Below are 19,010 nucleotides of genomic sequence, written 5' to 3'. Positions count from 1 at the left end.
ATAGAATCCCATGCACCAAAGGGCCCTCCCTTTGCCCTTGTGGTAATGTTCTGCCAGATCTGGATGTGGGGTGTCCTGACATCAGACAGCCCGTTCTCTCTGCCTGGAAAGAGATCAAGAAACATCTGGTGGGGGTGGGGGGGCGGCGGTGGGCGCTGGAGCCCATCGATAGCTAGAAAAACAGGCTGAGATTGATAAGTTAAAACTCAGTTAAAAATTGAGCTCAATCTTCAGCCTCTCAGCCTCTTCTCAGAGGCCCCTAGACAAACCATATTCTGTGCTCTAAGGTGGTCAAAACAATTCTAGAAACCCAAATTACTTGAGCATCCCCAAATATCTTCCTAGACATGGGTGGCTTGTGAAGGCATGGGACACATTCACTGTATCACCCTGTCCTGTGGCTGTCCACGTAAACTCTCCTAAATTAAAAAAGGCAAGATTAAGTTCAAGATCCAGCTGGTGCTGTTTACTCCTTCGCGTTGCTCTGTGGTTTGTGGCATCTCTGCACCGCCTAACTTTAGAGTGGAATTTCCTTCTTGTGTGTCTTGGCTGGGAAGCAGAAGGTTTGCTGAAAGCTCAGTGAGGGAGGCAGACAAATACTGGGACAGGAGGGAACTGGCCTCCGAATGCTGGCTCCTGGGACTCTGAGATTCAGAAACGTTAAGTACATACATGCGTGTGTGTGTGTGTGTGCGTGTGTTTAGTATGTCCCCTGGAGACCAGAAGTTGCCTCATGGTCAGTGGGTGGGACCACTCTCCACATCTGTTTCAATATACTGTGACATGTTGGTATTCTTGCTTGAGATGCGTGTAACAGGCCTCAATGCCTTTATCAAGTCATCACTCCCTCCTCTCCTGCTGTAGGTTGTCCTGGGTGATTTTTTGCCCACATAGGGAAGTTCTTTATCTGCATGATAGTAGCCGACTTTAGTGTGAAAATGGTGACCAGGCAACTGGAAAATCAGTCCTTCATATGCTGACCTTAAACAGGGGGAGAGGGCTTTGTTCAGAGCCAGCAGGAGTCAGTTTTAATGAAGTAGATGCCGGAGCTACCAGAGGAAGTCCTAGGGCTTAGTATCAAAGTCAGTGAAGAGGGGGAGAGGAAGGGGCTGGAAACATCTGTGCAGTGGTGACAATGACCAGTGCCCTCCTGGGTGCCCTGCAGCTGATCCAGGGCTCATATTCTGCCGGCGTGCACGGGATGGGCAGCATCTTGATAGTCTCATTAAATATTTTTAATATCACCCCCACATAGTGTCCAAATGACTCGCAAGTGGAAGCAGGCCTGGCTGTGGCATTCGGTGACACAGAAGGTCCTGGTTGCTCAGGCCACCAAGACCCCCCAGCAAACTATGTGGATAGAAGGCAAGGCCCGGAGTCTCCTGCCTCAAGAGATCAGGTGATTATTGTACTAAGTGAAGTAAGTCAGACAGAGAAAGACAAATATCATACGACATTGCTTTTATGCAGCATCTGCAAAAAAAGAAAAAAAAATTGACACAAATGAACTTATTTACAAAACAGAAACAGACTCAGAGACTAAGAGAATGAACTTATGGTTACCAGGGGGGAAGGATGGGAGGGAGGGATAGATTGGGAGTTTGGGATTGACACGTATACACTGCTGTATTTAAAATATGGGCTTCCCTGGTGGTGCAGTGGTTAAGAATCTGCCTGGCAATGCAGGGGACATGGGTTCGCGCCCTGGTCTGGGAAGATCCCACATGCCGCAGAGCAACTGGGCCCGTGAGCCACAACTACTGAGCCTGCGCGTCTGGAGCCTGTGCTCCGCAACGGGAGAGGCCGCGACAGTGAGAGGTCCGCGCACCGCGATGAAGAGTGGCTCCCGCTCGCCGAAACTGGAGAAAGCCCTCGCACAGAAACGAAGACCCAACACAGCCAAAAATAAAGAAATAAATAAATTTATAAAAAAAATAAAATAAAATAGGTAAACAACAGGGACCTACTGTATAGCCCAGGGAACTCTGCTCAATATTCTGTAACAACCTAAATGGGAAAAGAATTTGAAACAGAATAGATACATGTATATGTATAACTGAATCACATTGCTCTACACCTGAAACTAACACAACACTGTTAATCGACTATGCTCCAATATAAAATAAAAATTAAAAAAAAAAAGAGCTCAGGTGAATAAGGGCTTTGCTCCCACGACTACAGACACTACTCCAGAGATCCTAGGAAAGGCATACATTGTCCTGGCAGGGCTGCCAGCTAGACTGAGGGCCCCCAAACAGCTTGCTGAGGAGGGGCAGGCAATGGGGGTCAGCCAAGGGGGGGCTGCTGGGTGGCAGCTACAGCTGGTGTAATAGAGCAGGAGTTCAGCGAGCAGCTGGAGAGGGCCTGGGAAGGGAGTCAGCTGATGCAGGATCAGCGCTCACGCAGCGCTTTATCTCGGATTTTCTGGTGCCTGTTGTGAAACGAACAGCCTGGAGCAAGCAGTGAAGTGGGAGGGCCCAGCACCTCATCCCCCTGTGCCCAATGTCCTGTTATCCCTAGGGCGGCCTGCCCACGCCAGCCCTCCTCCCCACTGACAGAAGCCATCCTCCCTCCTCCAAAGTGCCCCTTTTCTTGCTGGGGTGGCAGAGGGAACTTTCTACGAGTCAATAAGTTAATAACTTAAATAACTTCACGCCCCTGAACCATTGCTATTTTACAAGAAGATCCTAGATAAAGCAGTGCCCTAGCTCAAGAGGGAAAAACCATCCTCTAAGGGAAAAATTTCCTGCTAGGGATTGAAACAATGTTTTTGGCTGGAGGGGCTCAAAACGTAACCTATTAACCTCTGCCCTGTGTTCACTTGTGCCAATAACACCAACAAGGCATGAGACCAAGGAGCTTTGATCCTCAGCTCCTGAAGTCATTTCTGGCCCCTGTCTGCTGGCTCTGTAAGGTGTCTTAAGATCAGGGAAAGAAGCTGGGGGTGGAGGCTGTGTTTCACCCTTTGTTTCCCCTGTAGCTCTCAGAGAATGGAATTGGAAGGGAGAGAGGGAGGGTGTGTGGTGAGTGCTCGGCAAGTTCACTGCCGTGGGTGTACATGCGGGTGGGGAGAGTGGGACCTCAGAGCCAGGAGGTCCAGCAGGTTTCTCTGCATGACAGCTGCTGCACTCGTTTGTGTTCTGGTTGCCAAGAAATATGGGAGTTATTCCCTCCTCTCCTACTTTTTAATTGTGTTATATTAGCTTAGTACCAAACATAAAATTTAGAAATTCACAGAAAACCCTAAGGAACAAAGAACTAACAGCACAGAAATTTAATAATAACAATAACCACAAAGCTATAACAAATGAGAGGCAGGTTATCTGGATCCTGAAGGAGACAACGGATCTGCCACATTTCCGGTCTGTGACTCAAGGCTGAGCCTTCCCTCCATCCCTCCATCTCCCTCTTCACAAAGGGCTCCTCCAGCACCACAAGCCCATGACAGTGACTGCAGCAGAGAGAGGCAAGAAGGACCCACTAAGGATGGCCCCTCACTCTACAGGGCCAGTGCTTTGGGGGGCTGCTGTGTCCAATCCAATCTATTTGCCAGCTAAGAGTGGGGGACATTTATACGATCGAGAGAGGGCAGAAATTCTATAGCGTACTTTTGCAAGGAACCTCTCCACATACATGTAAAGTTTAAAGAAACAAAAGAAGGACATTCAGTCATGAGTCTCACCCTGGGCATCCCCCCTTTCCCCATACCTGCTCCTTACCCGAGGCAGGCTCTCCTACAGATATCCCGAGGTCTGGGGTGTTCCACTGCCCTTCCAGCAACAGACCTGGACACCTGAGGGCCCTGAGCCCAACGCCATGGGAGCCAAGGCTGGGAGGTGGGCAGGGTCCCCGTGACACGTCCTGTCTGTGATGGGAGAGCAGGCTGGGCAGTGCAGAGGCAGAGCTCCGCAGAGCACTGCACTGACATACAATCTTTATTTCAGCTAACATCTCACTGCTGTAGGTTCATGGCTCCTGTGAGAAAAGGATGAGGCCCAGCTTTTCTTTTCTTGGTACAATGCTGCGTAAGCATGTGGACCAGGAGAGGGAGGGAAACTGATTTGGAAGCTCTCCCTTGAAAAATCCCAATTCTCTCTCTCTTTCTCTGTCTCTTCTTTCTCCTCTCTCTCTCTCTCTCTCTGCTTCTGATAACTGAACTAGCTTGACACATTTAATGGCCCCCTCTTTGCCACTGACTTGCCCTTAAGAACCATATTACAAACAGACAACAGATAAGCAAACAAACAGATGACTCCCTGGTAGCGCCAAAGTCTGATGAGTTGCTTATGGGGCCTGCCGTTCTCAACCATACCCTGCAGGCTGGCCGGTCGGCCCCCTTTCCAACCTCGCTTACCTCCTAACATCCCAGAGGCACACTTCAGTTGCCCCACAGGGCTGAGAACGCTGGCAGTGGTTAGGAGTGAACAGAGGACGCCCCTTATCCTGCAGTTTTCCTGTTTTATCCAGGTATCTCGTTTACCCAGGACTTCTTCCTCATCTTTCCCTGTTCCCTACCCTGCCCTTGGCAAACTTTTTTAGTCTTCCCCCTTCATATACCAAAGTAGGGGGAAAAATTTAAAAACAGGAAAATATAGATGAAGTATTCGGGCACAGGGATTGATCTGTTGAGATTTATGGGTTGTAAAAGAAATTGCTTCTCACACTTCCATTCTGCGTATCTTCCCAATTCGGAAGATTAACTGAAGGCAGATATCTGGGTCCATGCACTACAAGATTCTAATTCTGAATCTTTGATTTTCCTTTAAAAAGTACCATAAAGAATTCTCCTATTTCTCTTCCCGATTCCATCCTCTTCCATCAAACTCTTCTCTCCTTATGCCCCTCTCCACTTATTTCCCAAATCTCACTTCTTCTCCCCAGAAGGAATCGCAAGATGGGAAGATTGCTCACAGCCCCTTAGCCTAAGGTTCCCTCCAGCCAAGGCTTCTGCCTCTCACAGAATCCCCAGCACCCTGTTTCCTTCTGAGTCTCTCCAACACACTGGTGTGTTCCTTCTCTGATGTTCTTCATCTTTGTTACCAACTCGCCCCATTGGAGTAATGAGTTCCATAGGTTCACAGCCTGCCTGCTTCTGTTATGGATGCTAATTTTGTTTCTATCAAGCTTCTAGGGGAGCTTCCTATCATGAGTAGATCAGGTAAACAAGTTGACTCTTTTTTTCAGATTCAAGATTTAAGAGCATGCCCCTCCCCCAGCTTTTGCCTTAGGCAAAGAGTCCCAAGAGTTTTACTTGGTCCTCGTGGTACAAACTCCCCACCTCTGATCATTTTGGAAGCTACGAACCCTCTCTGGCCTGTTTACACTCTCAGAACTGCATCTGTTACCCAGAGGAAAATCTTTAAGCCACCTACACTCTAAAATTTCACTCATCACCTTTAGACCGGATGCCGGGCATACTTTCGGTGATACCCTTCATCCACTTGCTCCAGGTATCAAGTGCCTGGGAAAAGGCTGTTTTGGTCACCAAGTGGTGAGAAATTCACTGTGGAATGAGAAGAGGCAATACTCACAAAGGGCTGCATGGGGTTGAGGAAGAGAAAATGGTAATAGGGACGCCTAGACCTTCACGTGGAGCTCTCCTGGCTGTGCTGCAAAGGGTGGCGAGGTCACCTAGTCTACACCCAGTAGAGCTCTGGGCCAGCAGAAAAACCAGAAGCAGCTCTCTTGGAGCTAGAACCTAAGACTTGTCTACTAGAAATTTTGTTATAGGAGTATGCTGTTATTCTGCAGTAAACATGCCCTTCCTCCATTGAAATCTTCATCATGTCCTTCTGCCAATGGTACCTAGCTTGAGGTGTACCTCAAAGCATCCTGTTTTCTAGTAGACACTTCCTTCCTAGCCCTAAGTTTTCCAACTCTGATTCATTGTAGTATTTCAAAGTTTCGTCCATTAACGTTCATCTCAGAGGTCCTATTTGTATTTTATTTTGGCTTTTTAAAAAATTTTTATTTTATTTTTTAATTTGTTTATTTATTATTTATTTATGGCTGTGTTGGGTCTTCGTTTCTGTGTGAGAGCTTTCTCTAGTTGCGGCGAGTGGGGGCCACTCTTCATCGCGGTGCGCGGGCCTCTCACTATCGCGGCCTCTCTTGTTGCGGAGCACGGGCTCCAGACGCGCAGGCTCAGTACTTGTGGCTCACGGGCCTAGTTGCTCCGTGGCATGTGGGATCTTCCCAGACCAGAGCTCGAACCCGTGTCCCCTGCATTGGCAGGCAGACTCTCAACCACTGCGCCACCAGGGAAGCCCTATTTTGGCTTCTTTTTTGCTCTAACATGTCCCCTGTTCCAGATAAGATCAATGACTACGAGGTCTAGGTTTTCTGGAACATTCTCAGTTCCATAAGCTCAGTCTCCTTTTCAGGGCAAATCATGTGTCCCAAGTTTTACTTGAAAAAATATGGTTACCCCGATTTTAAAACCACCATCTGGCTTCTCCAGTCCTAACTTTTGCTTTGGTGTACTTTTCCTTTGTTGCTTTTTGGGGGCACTATTTTGTTTTATGTTTGGTAAGGAAAGGGGGTAGCTGGAAGAAGACAGTAATATTTGCTGATAACTTATTTATCATTAATTAATTCATTAATCTCTTTGGCAATCCTGCAAAGTTCGTATGACTTTAGAAATGAGGCAACTGAGAAAAGTTCAATAATTTTCTCAAAGATAAAGAGCTGATAAGTATCACAGCCCAGCTTAGACTTTGATATCTGGCTCCAAAATCTGGGCTTTTTCAACTGTTGCATAGATAGTATTTTCAAAGACCATACATCTGGCTTCCATGGGACTTCACTGTCCAGCATCCTATTTTGGGTGGTTATCTATGCTCAGTGCTGGGAAGCCACATGCTGCCCTCCTACCTCTTCCCAACTCTGCCTTCTGCTTCCCCACCCGGTTCTTCCCCTTTTGCACCTAACAAACCTTCTCCCAATCATATCTGATAGAAGTCGTCACTCTCACCCACTATATTCTAGACTTCTGTTGAATCCCTGGCTCTCAGCTCCTGGCATAGAATCTGAGAAAAATTGCCTTCTCCTCCTCTCTTTCTGCCTTTTTTCTTACCCTTGTGGTAGAATTGTTCTCTTTGGTCCATTATTTCTGCAAACTTCTCAGGAGACATACGCTTCCGGGAGGCGAGACATTTTGGCAGGTCTGAGGTACTGGATACCAGCTTCTCCAGGGGGGGTGGGGGGAGCCTGGGAAGCAAAAGTAAGACTCTTAAACTTACTTCATTGTCAGCACTACTACCAATCACAAGTCCAATGGAGAGCCAGGCTCTGTGGGAGCTCCCGCCCCAGGGGAAAGTGCTCTATGTATGGCTTAGAATGTCAAGGAATGATAAAGCTCAGCAAACATAATGTTAGCAAAACATACAGGCAGACCCTCATTTAGTCACGGTGTATCCCATTTAGTGCTTAGACATATGCCCTTGATCACATCCATCATAAAATAATCAACAAATGTTTACTGGATATCTCAAATCCATCAACTTCTCTTTAACCAGTTGTAACCAAACCACCACCATCATCTCTTGCCTAGACTATTTGCTGGAACAATCTGACTGGTTTCTCCATATTCACCTTTGTTTCTCATCAATCTAGTCTCTAAGTAGTAGCCAGGGAAGTGCTTCGAATACATGAATTAGACAAACTTACTCTATTGCTTAAATCCCTTCAGGGCTTTCCTTTGTTCTTAATCACAACATAATTCTGTCAAGGTGGGAGCCTTGGTAGTGGTGAGGCAGAAAGTGGTTTCTTTTCCCAGATGAAACTGGCCAGAAGTGCCTGATCAAAAGACTGGACTCACCTGGAGAAGCATCCTGGGACACCGAAATGAAAAGAAACTTTCCGCTAAGCCAGAGCCATAAGAGAAGGCACCAATCCTGGAGCCAGCCAAGTCCTGGGCAGAGTGCCTGCGGGCAAAGAAATCAAAATCTAAAACGACACATCAACATTATGTTCTGCACTGCAAATAAGCCACCAGTCTAGTCAACCTCTTGCAACTAGAAATGGGTTCTGGGCACTCTACACAAACAGGGACTTCTGGAAGACCCTGGGGGTAGGCCCAGAAAGAGGAAAACTTACCAAGAGGAGAACAGCTAAAGTCTAAGTTACAGAAGTCACAGTGAGCATACCAGAATTTCTGGGATGTAAAAGGAACTTCTCCCCACCCAGGAAGACAAGATGAATTCAGTGAACTCTGGAGGCACCTCCAAGTGAAGGTCAGACCACTGGACTCATCTCAAGGCTCCCATGTTGACTGGCAGTGCTTCAGCAGTTGTAACTTTTTTTATTATATCCTCATTAGGAATAATTTGAGCAAGTCCAATGATATACATATGTATTTTTCTCATGTTGTATGCATGTACTAGTAGTACAAGTGTTTTCTTGTAAAATCCACGAAATAGAATATCTATAAAAATAAAAACTAACATTTGGGCCCCTGCTGAGCATTACTGTTTTAATTGCTTTAGACATTTAACATTCATCAAAACCTTAGAAGGTAGGTATTGTTATTGTATAAATTTTATAGTTGGGAAAAAGAAGGCGCATAAAGGTTAAGTACTTTTCCAAGATCAAAGCTAATAAATGGTAAAGAGATTTGAACACAGGTTGTGGGCTCTAAAGCTAGAATCTCTTGACCAACATGCTTTACTGAGTACAGAGATTTTAAAGGATGAGATCAAAATATGCAGAAAAGTTCTACTATTTTCCTGCTGCACCAAATAGATCTTGCTCATCCCCTGGCATCATACGTGCACTTCACTTTGGAGACCACTGTTTAATACTGATGGTAAATCTACCTACACATACACCTTTGAAACCTGTTTCTTTCATTTTCCTTCCTTCCTTCTTTCTTTCCTTTTTGAAAAACTTCTGAACCAGAAGAGGAACAAAACTTGGTTGAACCCTCAGACCAGAGGCCATGAGTAAGAGGAGGTGGGGTCACATGCAGTACTCACGGGGACAGAAGTGAGGCCAGGCATCCATCCAGGGATGAAGTGTACATATTGCCGTTGTGTATGGAGAGGTAGAGGGAGGCCTTGCTCTTCTTGTTGAACATGTCTAGAGAGGCCTTTTGAAATGCTTTTTCTACGTCCTTATTGGTGTAAGTGTCTTCCAGCTTTAGCCCCCTGTGAGGCAGGCAGAGGAGTAGGCCAGGCGAGAAGCCACATGAGGGAAGGAATGCAGCAAGGGGAAAAGTGTAACAGCTACTGGAGAGAAGACTTTGGAACACATGTTTTTTATAATAGAATATTTGGAAATACAGAAAACACAGAGGAAAACTGTCACTAATAGTCTTACCATTCAGAGAGAGCACTTAGGTCATAGTTTTCTTATGGGATCCATTCCTAATTTTATACAGTTTATTGGAAAGTAAAATCATGCTATACATTCTGTTTAGCATGCTTCCTTAACTAATTTTCTCTATGACATTGTCAGCTTCTCTAACATTATTTTTAAAGGCTGCCAAATGAACCATGATATGATGTACCCTACTTTAACCGATTGCCCCATTTCTGTCCTCATTAGCTAAAATACTACAGAGAATAGCTACTTGTTGTTTTTTTTTTCAGGAAACATTTTTTCTTCATTAAAATTTTTTTATGCAATTTTAAAAGGTTACTTTCCATTTACAGTTATCACAAAATGTTGGCTATATTCCCCGTGATGTACAATACATCCTTGAGCCTATATTAGACCCAATAGTCTGTACCTCCTACACCCCTACGTTGCCCCTCCCCCTCTCCCCACTGGTACCCACTAGTTTGTTCTATCTATGAGTCTGCTTCTTTTTTGTTATATTCACTAGTATGTTGTATTTTAGATTCCACTTACAAGTGATATCATACAGCATTTGTCTTTTTCTGTCTGACTCATTTCACTTAGCATAATGTCCTCCAAGTCCACCCATGCTGTTGCAAATGGCAGAATTTTGTTCTTTTTTTATGACTGAGTAGTATTCCATTGTATATGTGTACCACATCTTCTTTATCCATTCATCTGTTGATTGACACTTAGGTCGCTTCCACACCTTGGCAATTGTAAATAATGCTGCTCTGAACATTGGGGTGCATGTATCTTTTCAAATTAGTGTTTTGGGGTTTTTTTCATGTGTACCCAGGAGTAGAATTTCTGGGTCATATGGTAGTTCTATTTTTAGTTTTTTGAGGAATAGCTACATGTTCTTTTAAACATGTGGAATTACTGAGCCAAAGATTCACATCTTTTAAGGCTTTTGCTTCATGTTTTCCTATTACTCCCCCAAATCTTTGTATCAGTTTACTACTGCTCATTTTCTCATAGACTCAATTCTGGGTATTCAAAAATTTTAAATGCTATCTAAAGAAAACATTAACTTGTTTATATTTGTTACTAATGGGCATGCACATTTAAAAATATGATTATGTGCATTTCTTCCTTGAGGAAATTTCTTGTCCATATACTTTGTTCAGTTTTCTACTTAGTGTGTTTCTCTTATTACTGATGAGACTTTCATATATTAGAGATATTAAGCTATTATCTTTGGTACATGTTAGAATTTTTTTCCATGGGGTAGGTCTTAGAAGCAGTGTTTGTGCTAATTTGGATGTTAGTGGCGGGGTTAGCAGTAGTAGTTAGAAGCAAGGGCAGATGTTGGTAAAATACTCCAAAACTTGAACAGATACCAAGAAGAAATAGAAAGATTCCCTTCCCAGTGAGAACGCTTTGTGTTCTTCTTTTCTAAATGTCTTGGAGTATCGCATCAATAAACAGCATTCTCTTTATTGACATCGAAGGGGAGTGAGCTGGACTATCTCTATTTCATAGGTGCGGGGATTTGAGGCAACAAGCAAGACATTCATTAAGCCATTAGCTAGTGAGAATGAGACCAGACACTCCCCAAATTGCCATCCTGCATTGTGATTATTTGCTTCTAGGTGTTTTTTTCTGTACAGACTGTGAGATCCTCTAGGCAGGTATCATGGAGTCACATCCACTTTTGTGTCCCCAGAGTTTAGTATGATGTCTGACACATAGTTGATGTTCATAACATGTTTATTGCCTGAATAATTTAGCCACACTCCCTTTCCCCTTTTTCTTACTCTCCGAAGCTTCTTATAGTCACTTGATCTAGAGATTCTGGCAGGGCCCCTGTGCTCCCTAAGATACAAGGTGAGGTCTCTGAGAAGACAATAACGCACTAACCCACGTGAGGACTTGGTGTCATTTCTACTGTGTTGGAGGATTGCTGTCTTTTCCCACAGGAGTGGCTGGTGGTCCAGACTCAAGGCATGAGGAAGCCTCCTCCTTCTCACCAATCATGAGCCTCTAGGCTCCTCATGAAGAGGACTCACCTGAAGGCTTCCAGCCTCTTATAGAGGCCGGTCTGTGTGTTGCTACTGGCTAACAGAAAGTCATTGAACATCAGGTGAGCCAGGGATTTCTGGACCATCTTGCAGAAGGGTGTGTGAAAGATCATAAACTGTAAATCATCAAGAGTGAAATGTCTATCGATGCCAGCTGGAAGAAGAAGTGTGAAAGCAAGGATGTGGCATGATCCACTTAGACATATTCTCCAAGATCTAACTGTGCTGAGGTGTCCCAGAAAACTGGCTCCTACCTCCGGCAAACACACAGAGGTTTGTTCATTCATTTTACAAGCATTTTACTAAGCACTCTACTCATAAAGAAAGTAAAGAAACAAATATTTTCTTCCTATCTGCCATTGCCAACCTCTATGACAAATAATTCCTCAAATCAACCTCGTACTGTATTATTTTCTCTATTTTCCTGGGGAGAAAACAGAGTCGCCAAAATATGAAGCTGAGTCATGTGTCCAAGGTCACCCAGCTTGAAAACAGCTGGCTTTGGCTTTGGGTTCTGGTGTCTCTGGATCTACACTCCAGACTCTCTCATATTCCAAAGAGAAGGGCAATGCACCCCCTGCCCTTAGGAAAGTTTACAATTTGGTGCTGAGATCCAAAGTGGCATTGATCAAATTCCACATGAGATTAAGGAGTAAAATTAGAATGTCATAAGAATTCAGAGGATGTCAGAGCAATTAGCCAATAACAATTTTACAGTGGATGGGCAGAGGCAGAGAGGTTCAAGTTGACTCCTTTCCCATGGAGGCAGCCAGCATCCCACCCAGTGCAGCAGAGAGGGGCCACCCCTAAAACGTCCATGCTGTGATGCTTCAGCACATGCCTTTTCCCACACTGAAACCTGCCTTTTTTAGATGCCTATCTGGGCATGGCTAAACAGGTAGGAACCCCCCCTTTATTTTTTAAGTATATGGGTTTCTCTTTATTTTTAAAAGAAGATTCGTTTCTTTTCTGATTATGGAATTGGTACATATTTTTTAGCAGAAAACTTCAGAAAGTAAGGTGAAAATAAAATCAACTTCCAACACTACCAGGCAAAGAAAAAAAATCACTGATAACACTTAAGTATACTGAAAATATAGGTAAGAATTTTCAACATCAACCAGACTTTAAAAGGTGGCAAACTATAAACCAAGAGTCAAATCACTCCTGACTTCATCAGAAACGAATCCTGGCCTCCACAGAATGTGGTCACTCTGATTCACACAGTACCTCCCCAAGTGGCTGGCACCACTGACTTCAGCTTTGACCTTGGATTGTTTACTTCCTTTCATTTAACTCAAGTTAGAGGCAATTTCATACTTGACTTTGGGTGACTTCAAAGGGACTTTAGCCTAGGCCCAGGAAAGGATGTCAGAAGAAGGGGACATGAAACAATTCTCTTGTGATCATTTGCAGAGGAGAAAAGAGTCCTTGTCTTAAGAGTTTAGGACATACTCTTGGCCTCGTGTAAATAGGGTCCCCACATTCTGCCCTCTGAGCCCCATACCTTGCTCCCACTGGTTCTGGATCTTTTGACGGTATAACATGTAGCATCGGTCCAGGGCCCGTAAGTAGTGCTGGATGGAGAGCTTCCCATCCAATTGTGGGCACTCTGAAGTCATATCTGCTTTGTAGAAGTCATATATATACATTCTCCATGTGGGTTGCTCTAAGCCCTGGCAAGGCACACAGAGGGATTTGGGAACTGTACAAGGCACCCCACGTTGAGCAGAGAGGGTAGGAGAGCCACATACAAGCATCCCCCTGGTCTTTATCTTTCTCGTGCCCAAGCCTGAGCCCACCGAACATCCCTCATGTGTTCAAAGGGAGTTGATTAGATTGCCGCTTTTATATAAATGAGATTTATATTTCCATTTCCATACCTAGATGGGCTTAAAAAAAATCTGGAATAGACACCAAAAGTCTCAAAGGAAAGCTCTCACTTTATACCCAATTATCTTCTTTCATTTTCAGTTGTCAGTTTAGCTCTCAAAAGGTCCTTGTCAGCAGCATCAGTGCCAGCCGTTCCACACATCATTATCCCAAAGTGTGATGGTGCAGAAGAGGCGACCTTGCTGATTCCTCTCTTCCCCTCCTCCCTGCCCTCTGCTCCCCAGTCCAGTCTTTTGAAGGCAGTCAATATCAACATCAAATCCACATTTCAGCCCTGCATAGTGGGTGTGCCAACTTGGAACTAGGAGCTAGGTATTTGGCTACGCCATGCACAGTCTCCCGGCACCACGTAGCCACTGTTTGCTACAAACCTCTCTTGAGGGCCAGAGGGGCCTTGGGCCCAACCAGCATTGCCACAGCTCCAGCCCTGCCTGTGGGGTGAATATTACCACTGGAGTACACTGCGATGTCTCCACAGACCACCAGGGCATAGTGACTTGTAATGAGAGACAAGAAATAATGATTATCACTACCAAATCTCAAGTAGACTGAAAGCCTCCTGTGTGCCAGGCACAATTTTAGGTACTGGAGATAGATCACTGAACCAAAATAAAAATTCTTGCCCCATGGAACTTATGCTCTAGTGAAATTCATCATGACACCTTTGAAATGCAATGTCAAAACTCTGTGTTCTGTGACTCTAGCTGTAAAATCCTCATTTATTCAGAATTCAGTTTCTGAATTCAATGAAAAATTCATAAATTAGCACTTCTGGAGATAATTTAGGTTTGTACTGACCACCTTACAGCACTTCATAGTACTACAGTGGAAATTTCTTTCAAATCATAGAAGACCAAGGGATGGGGAGGGAAACTAATATTTGAAATCCTAGATAGACACGAGCTATCCTCAAACAATCCTTAAAATAATCCAATGAGGCAGGAAATATCCACATTTACAAAGGAAGACACTGCCTTCTAGAGAATCCAAGTAATTTGTCTAAGGTCACCCACCTCATGAATATGGAATTATACATTCAGACCCAATTCTGACTGGATCCTGAACCACGTGCTTCGAACAATCTGGTATTACTTTCCTACTGAGAAGAGTTAGCGCCAAGTAACCACATTTAATGTAGGTGACCCATAGTAACTACTTCTATAGTAGCCAGATGATTATTCAATAAATAATTGTTGTCTTGAATATTATTTGTTCCTCTTCCATCTGATAGTACTGTCCGCCCTCAAACTTGGGTTTGTGAGAGAAACATGGCAGCAATTTTAGTATTCTACCTAAACTGTGAGGAAGCCCCCAGGATTTACGCCAGCACTTGTGTTGAGAGCCATTATTTCTGTATAATTCAGTCCTCACAATAAGCCTATCTGTCAGATACAGTTATCTCCTCTTTATAGACAAAGGAATTGAGACCCAAAGAACTTGAGTCACTTGCCTAAAGCCACACAGCTAATAGATGGTAGGATAAAGATTCAGAATCAGGATTCCAATCCAAATTCATTGAAACCCAAGAAACTTCTCTTAAGATTATATAACAATTCAAACTCCAACCCCAACAAAACAGTATTTTTTTTTCTCTGCAATTTTATATATGTAAATATATAAAAATATAAAATATATAATAAACATATATATAATATATATAAACAAAATTTATATATGTATATAGAATTTGGAAACTATAGAATAGTATTTAGAAACCATTAAGGAAAAAACCAGTCAATTAGACTACCTAAAATTAAAACCTTCTATCAGAAACACACTCAAAAGACAAACTGGGGAAGTATTTACAGTACATAAAGCCAACAAAGGATTATTTTCATTCATATATAAGCACCTCATAAGAAAGATAAGATATGTAATAGAAAAATGGCCAATAAACATCATAAAAATATCAAAGTTCTCTTATAATAGCAAAGGAAAATCAATGATACTATTATTTTATTTATTAAACTGACAAAGATTAGAAAGTTTGATAATATATATTGTAGGAATGTACTTTAGTACAACACGTTGAAGAGCAATTTGGCACATTCTATCAAACTTTTAGATCAAACTATTCTGCAATTCCACTTCTAGGAATCTATTCCTAGAACATATTATCATGAGAGTGCAAAACTATTATACAATGTTCATTAAAACAGTATTTATAATTGCAAAAAACATACATCAATCTAAATATCCATCTATATGGGACTAAGGTTTGGCATATCTATCAATAGAATATTATGTGGCTTTTAAAAGAATGACTTTAGGTGACCTTATGTGTATATCTATCTATAGATCTATATATATATCTTATAGCTATTTATCTATCTATAGAATGACCTCTAAGATATCATAGAGATGAGGAATAATGTGTACAATGTTAAAAAATGAATAGATAAGGGTACGTAGAAAATTCCTGGAAGAATACATAGAAACTGTCAGTGTTCCTGGAAAAATACATAGAAACTGTCAGTGTTAAATTATGGGAGTTGGTAATGGGGTGTCAAAGGGAAATTTTTCTTTACTTTTCACCCTTTTGTGTGTGTGTGTGTGTGTGTGTGTGTGTTTAACTGTTGGTTTCAATTACCTTCATTTAAAACAAAAAAAGACAAGAAAAAATGAGGTCTCTCAGGCAATCTGAGCCAGTACCACTCTTTCCTTCCCTCATACTCTACTGTCTCTCTGGAATGGTCCAGAGCTTCTTGGTGAGTCCCAGAACCACCTTCTCCCATCTGAGGGTCCCCAGGTGGATGGTTGGCCAGGTCAGAAGCAGAGATCACATCTACACTGGCCTTGTCTGGTTTTAGCAGTTGCCATTAGACTCAAGCTTAAATATGCTTTTTTTTTAGTATAGATTAACAATTTACATCCTAATAGTTTGTATAAATTTTTTCCCCCCAAGACATCACATTAAAGAAGGATGCATTTGCAGCCCTCTCCTGTGGAATACCCAACCATTCAGCAGAATCTACTCATTTGAAATGACATGTTTGAAGCTGATAATGCCCCCAAATATAGGCTCTGATTTTTGGTTAAAGGCTGGTGAGTGTCCCTTGCCCTTCACTTCTACTCTCTAACTAAATGCTGGGTTGGACATATTGGTGGTGACAGTAGTAGGGGTTGCTGGAGAGGTAATAATACAAATGCCAAGCAGGAGAAGCACTGAAAGTACAGATTTGATGATGTAGAGACTAGAACTTGCCAAATCAATGGAATCATTGATGGCGAGGCTATGCAGGGCAGTTGAAAAAAACACTGAATGGGTGTATGGAATTGTACTGCCTTGCTGCATGAACAGAGACAAACCATTAAACTCTTCTTGGCCTCTTTTCAAAGTGAAAAATATTGGATTAGATAGTCTCTAGGGTCACCGCCAACATCAAGACTTCATAATTAATTTTATAATTAATGTTTATTATGGTTTCTAAAGTTTAAATTCTAGTTTCCAACTTAGTAAATGTAGGGCCTTGTCTGCCCAGGTACTGTTTTTTCACATCTCCATTGATATCTTGTTTAATGCCTGGAAGGCAGGTAGGCAAACAAAAACTCTGAGTCTCACAGAGGTTAAGGGACTTGTCATCAATTATTGACAGACCTAGGTTTCTAACTCTCCTAGGAACCAGGCAAGGGAGAGAAAGTAGAAATACTCTGTGTCATAGTCTATCCTGTGATTCTTTGAGTCTATTTTTATCAGGGTGTTTTTCCCTAACACTTAAACTTGTTTAAATCTTTTAACGTCACCAATCTCTTTCCCACCCAGAAACTTGGGAGAAACCTTAGAGAAACAGGAAGAGTGAAATGGGAAATATACCGAATTTGATTTGGTGTCTTGCTTCTGCCACGCGCTACGTGTAAGATATTAGATCCTCCGTTTTCTCCCCCGTAAATCAGGTATGACACCCACTTCCTAGGCTGCTGTGAGGACCAAATGAATGACTCTGTGAACATGCTCCCTAACTAACTGTATAAAGCTATACAAGTCTGAGTGGTTATTATCATTGTGGTTGTTGGATGATCGCAGCAGCTGTATGAAGAAGGTGTCCTTCCCTCCCTGGATGAAACCACCCAAGGAAAGGAGAAGCAAAACTGAGGATTCGGCCTCCAACCCAGCTCCCTTCTTATATAAGGCCTCTGGCAGCACGTACCATCCCAGGAGCTGGACTCCAGATTATATAACAACTCAAACTCCAACCCCAACAAAACAGTATTTTTTTTTCTCTGCAATTTTATATACGTAAATATATAAAAATATAAAATAAATAAACATATATATAATATATAAAACAAAACACTGAATAGAGAGAGGCAGTGTCACCACTGAATAGAGAGAGGCAGTGTCACCGTAGCAGGCACTGGTGGTGTCTGTGCCCTCAATGTCAGTGTTGCCTGAATCCTGGAAGAGCTCCATGAGCACTGTTTTGACAGCCTTGGACTTGTCGATGATGGTCTCAGTGCCCACTTCCAGCCGGCCCACAGATTCCCATGGGAGCTGTGTGAGCTCCATCAACTGCTGCACCACCGTCAGGCACAGGGAGTTGATGCCCTCCTGGACTGAGCAGGAGCCCATCTGGGTTTGGCCCATGCCCACTGTGTACTTCCCTGCCTCCACATCGTTAAACTTCTCCATGTCTGTTTGGTCCACATATTGGGCTGGGAAATAGACCTCCAGGGCAAGGATGCCCACATTCTTTGGCCAAGTATCTCTTTTGGCCAAGGGGATAGCAGGGACTGTAGAAAACCTGTAGTAGAGAAAACAATCAAAATTCCACTAATGGGCTCTAGCTAGTTTCCTCAAAAGACAGTACAGCAAACATTTCATTCATTTTTTAAAAAATATATTTTAAAGATATCAGATGAATACAAGTTTAGGATTGTTATATTGTTATCAGATGAATACAAATTTCGAATTGTTGTATTTTCCTGTTGAATTTACCCTTTTATCCTTAGTAAATGTCCCTCTGGCCTTTTTTATAGCTAAATACATGTGGAACAAGCAACGTCTGTGGGAATACAGAAGACTGAGAGGGCAGTTCCAAACTGGAGCAGAGAGAAAGTGGAGAAAGATTCAGTAAAGAGGGAAGAAAACTGTTTCTTTCCTGGACCCACCACCTCTCTTCAACCCTGACTCCTAATCCCTCTGGAGAAGATCTGGAGTTTCTCCTTCTAGCTACAAGTAAAGAACTCACCAAGTCCACCTTCTATTTGTTCCACATAAAAAGTACCTGAAAGCTGGTTACTTTAGAGGTATTCTTAATTTTCCAGATGGTGAAAGCAAGGCACACATTGGTGAAGCGATGTGCTCAGGGTAACTTCTCCGTTTCTCATCTGTTAGAAATATTCTGTCTTTTCACTCATGAGTGCCACCAAATTCCTTTGACTTGGAATTGGAATTTGACTTGGAATTTCCACAGGAATTGTAGCTCAGATGGAATGTATCCATCAGTCATCCTCAGGATTCTGGGCTTCTTGTAACCCCAGTTTTCCCATCACAGAGGTCACTTTAAAGGACTGCTGTGAGGCGAAAGTGGATCATGCGATCACAAGATAGTGAGGCAAAGTGATAAATGTTTATTCATATCTGACAAAAGAGAATTGAAGTTTAGTTCTCTGCCCTATTGATTTGGTGACACTCAAATAATTAGAGTTTATAATCTCAAATGTTTGTGGAAGAGCTTCCCAGTACCTAGAGCTAATGGTTACCCAGAGCTCAGTCCTGTGCTTGGCTGGGTTTTCTCTCAATCTCATTCTCCC

At 42.9% G+C, this 19,010-nt stretch overlaps 1 protein-coding gene across 1 annotated transcript; it reads right to left on the bottom strand.

The window, feature by feature from the left end:
- Positions 1–689: 689 nt before the first annotated feature.
- Positions 690–19,004, bottom strand: HMGCS2 (3-hydroxy-3-methylglutaryl-CoA synthase 2; the record flags this gene model as incomplete). The annotated part of the gene is given in 12 exon segments (XM_082452242.1): positions 690–5,453; positions 5,457–5,503; positions 7,076–7,209; positions 7,816–7,840; positions 7,843–7,925; positions 8,976–9,146; positions 11,352–11,517; positions 12,871–13,009; positions 13,011–13,039; positions 13,628–13,888; positions 17,601–18,027; positions 18,960–19,004. Coding segments are annotated over 12 exon segments (1,584 nt in total). The 3' UTR covers positions 690–5,396.
- Between the last annotated feature and the right edge of the window lie 6 nt (positions 19,005–19,010).

This window comes from Balaenoptera physalus (genome assembly GCF_965194825.1).
Source record: "Balaenoptera physalus genome assembly, chromosome: 1".
Lineage (NCBI taxonomy): Eukaryota > Metazoa > Chordata > Mammalia > Artiodactyla > Balaenopteridae > Balaenoptera > Balaenoptera physalus.
The sequence above is the reverse complement of the archived record's forward strand: the minus strand, read 5'-3'. Positions and strand labels throughout refer to the sequence as shown.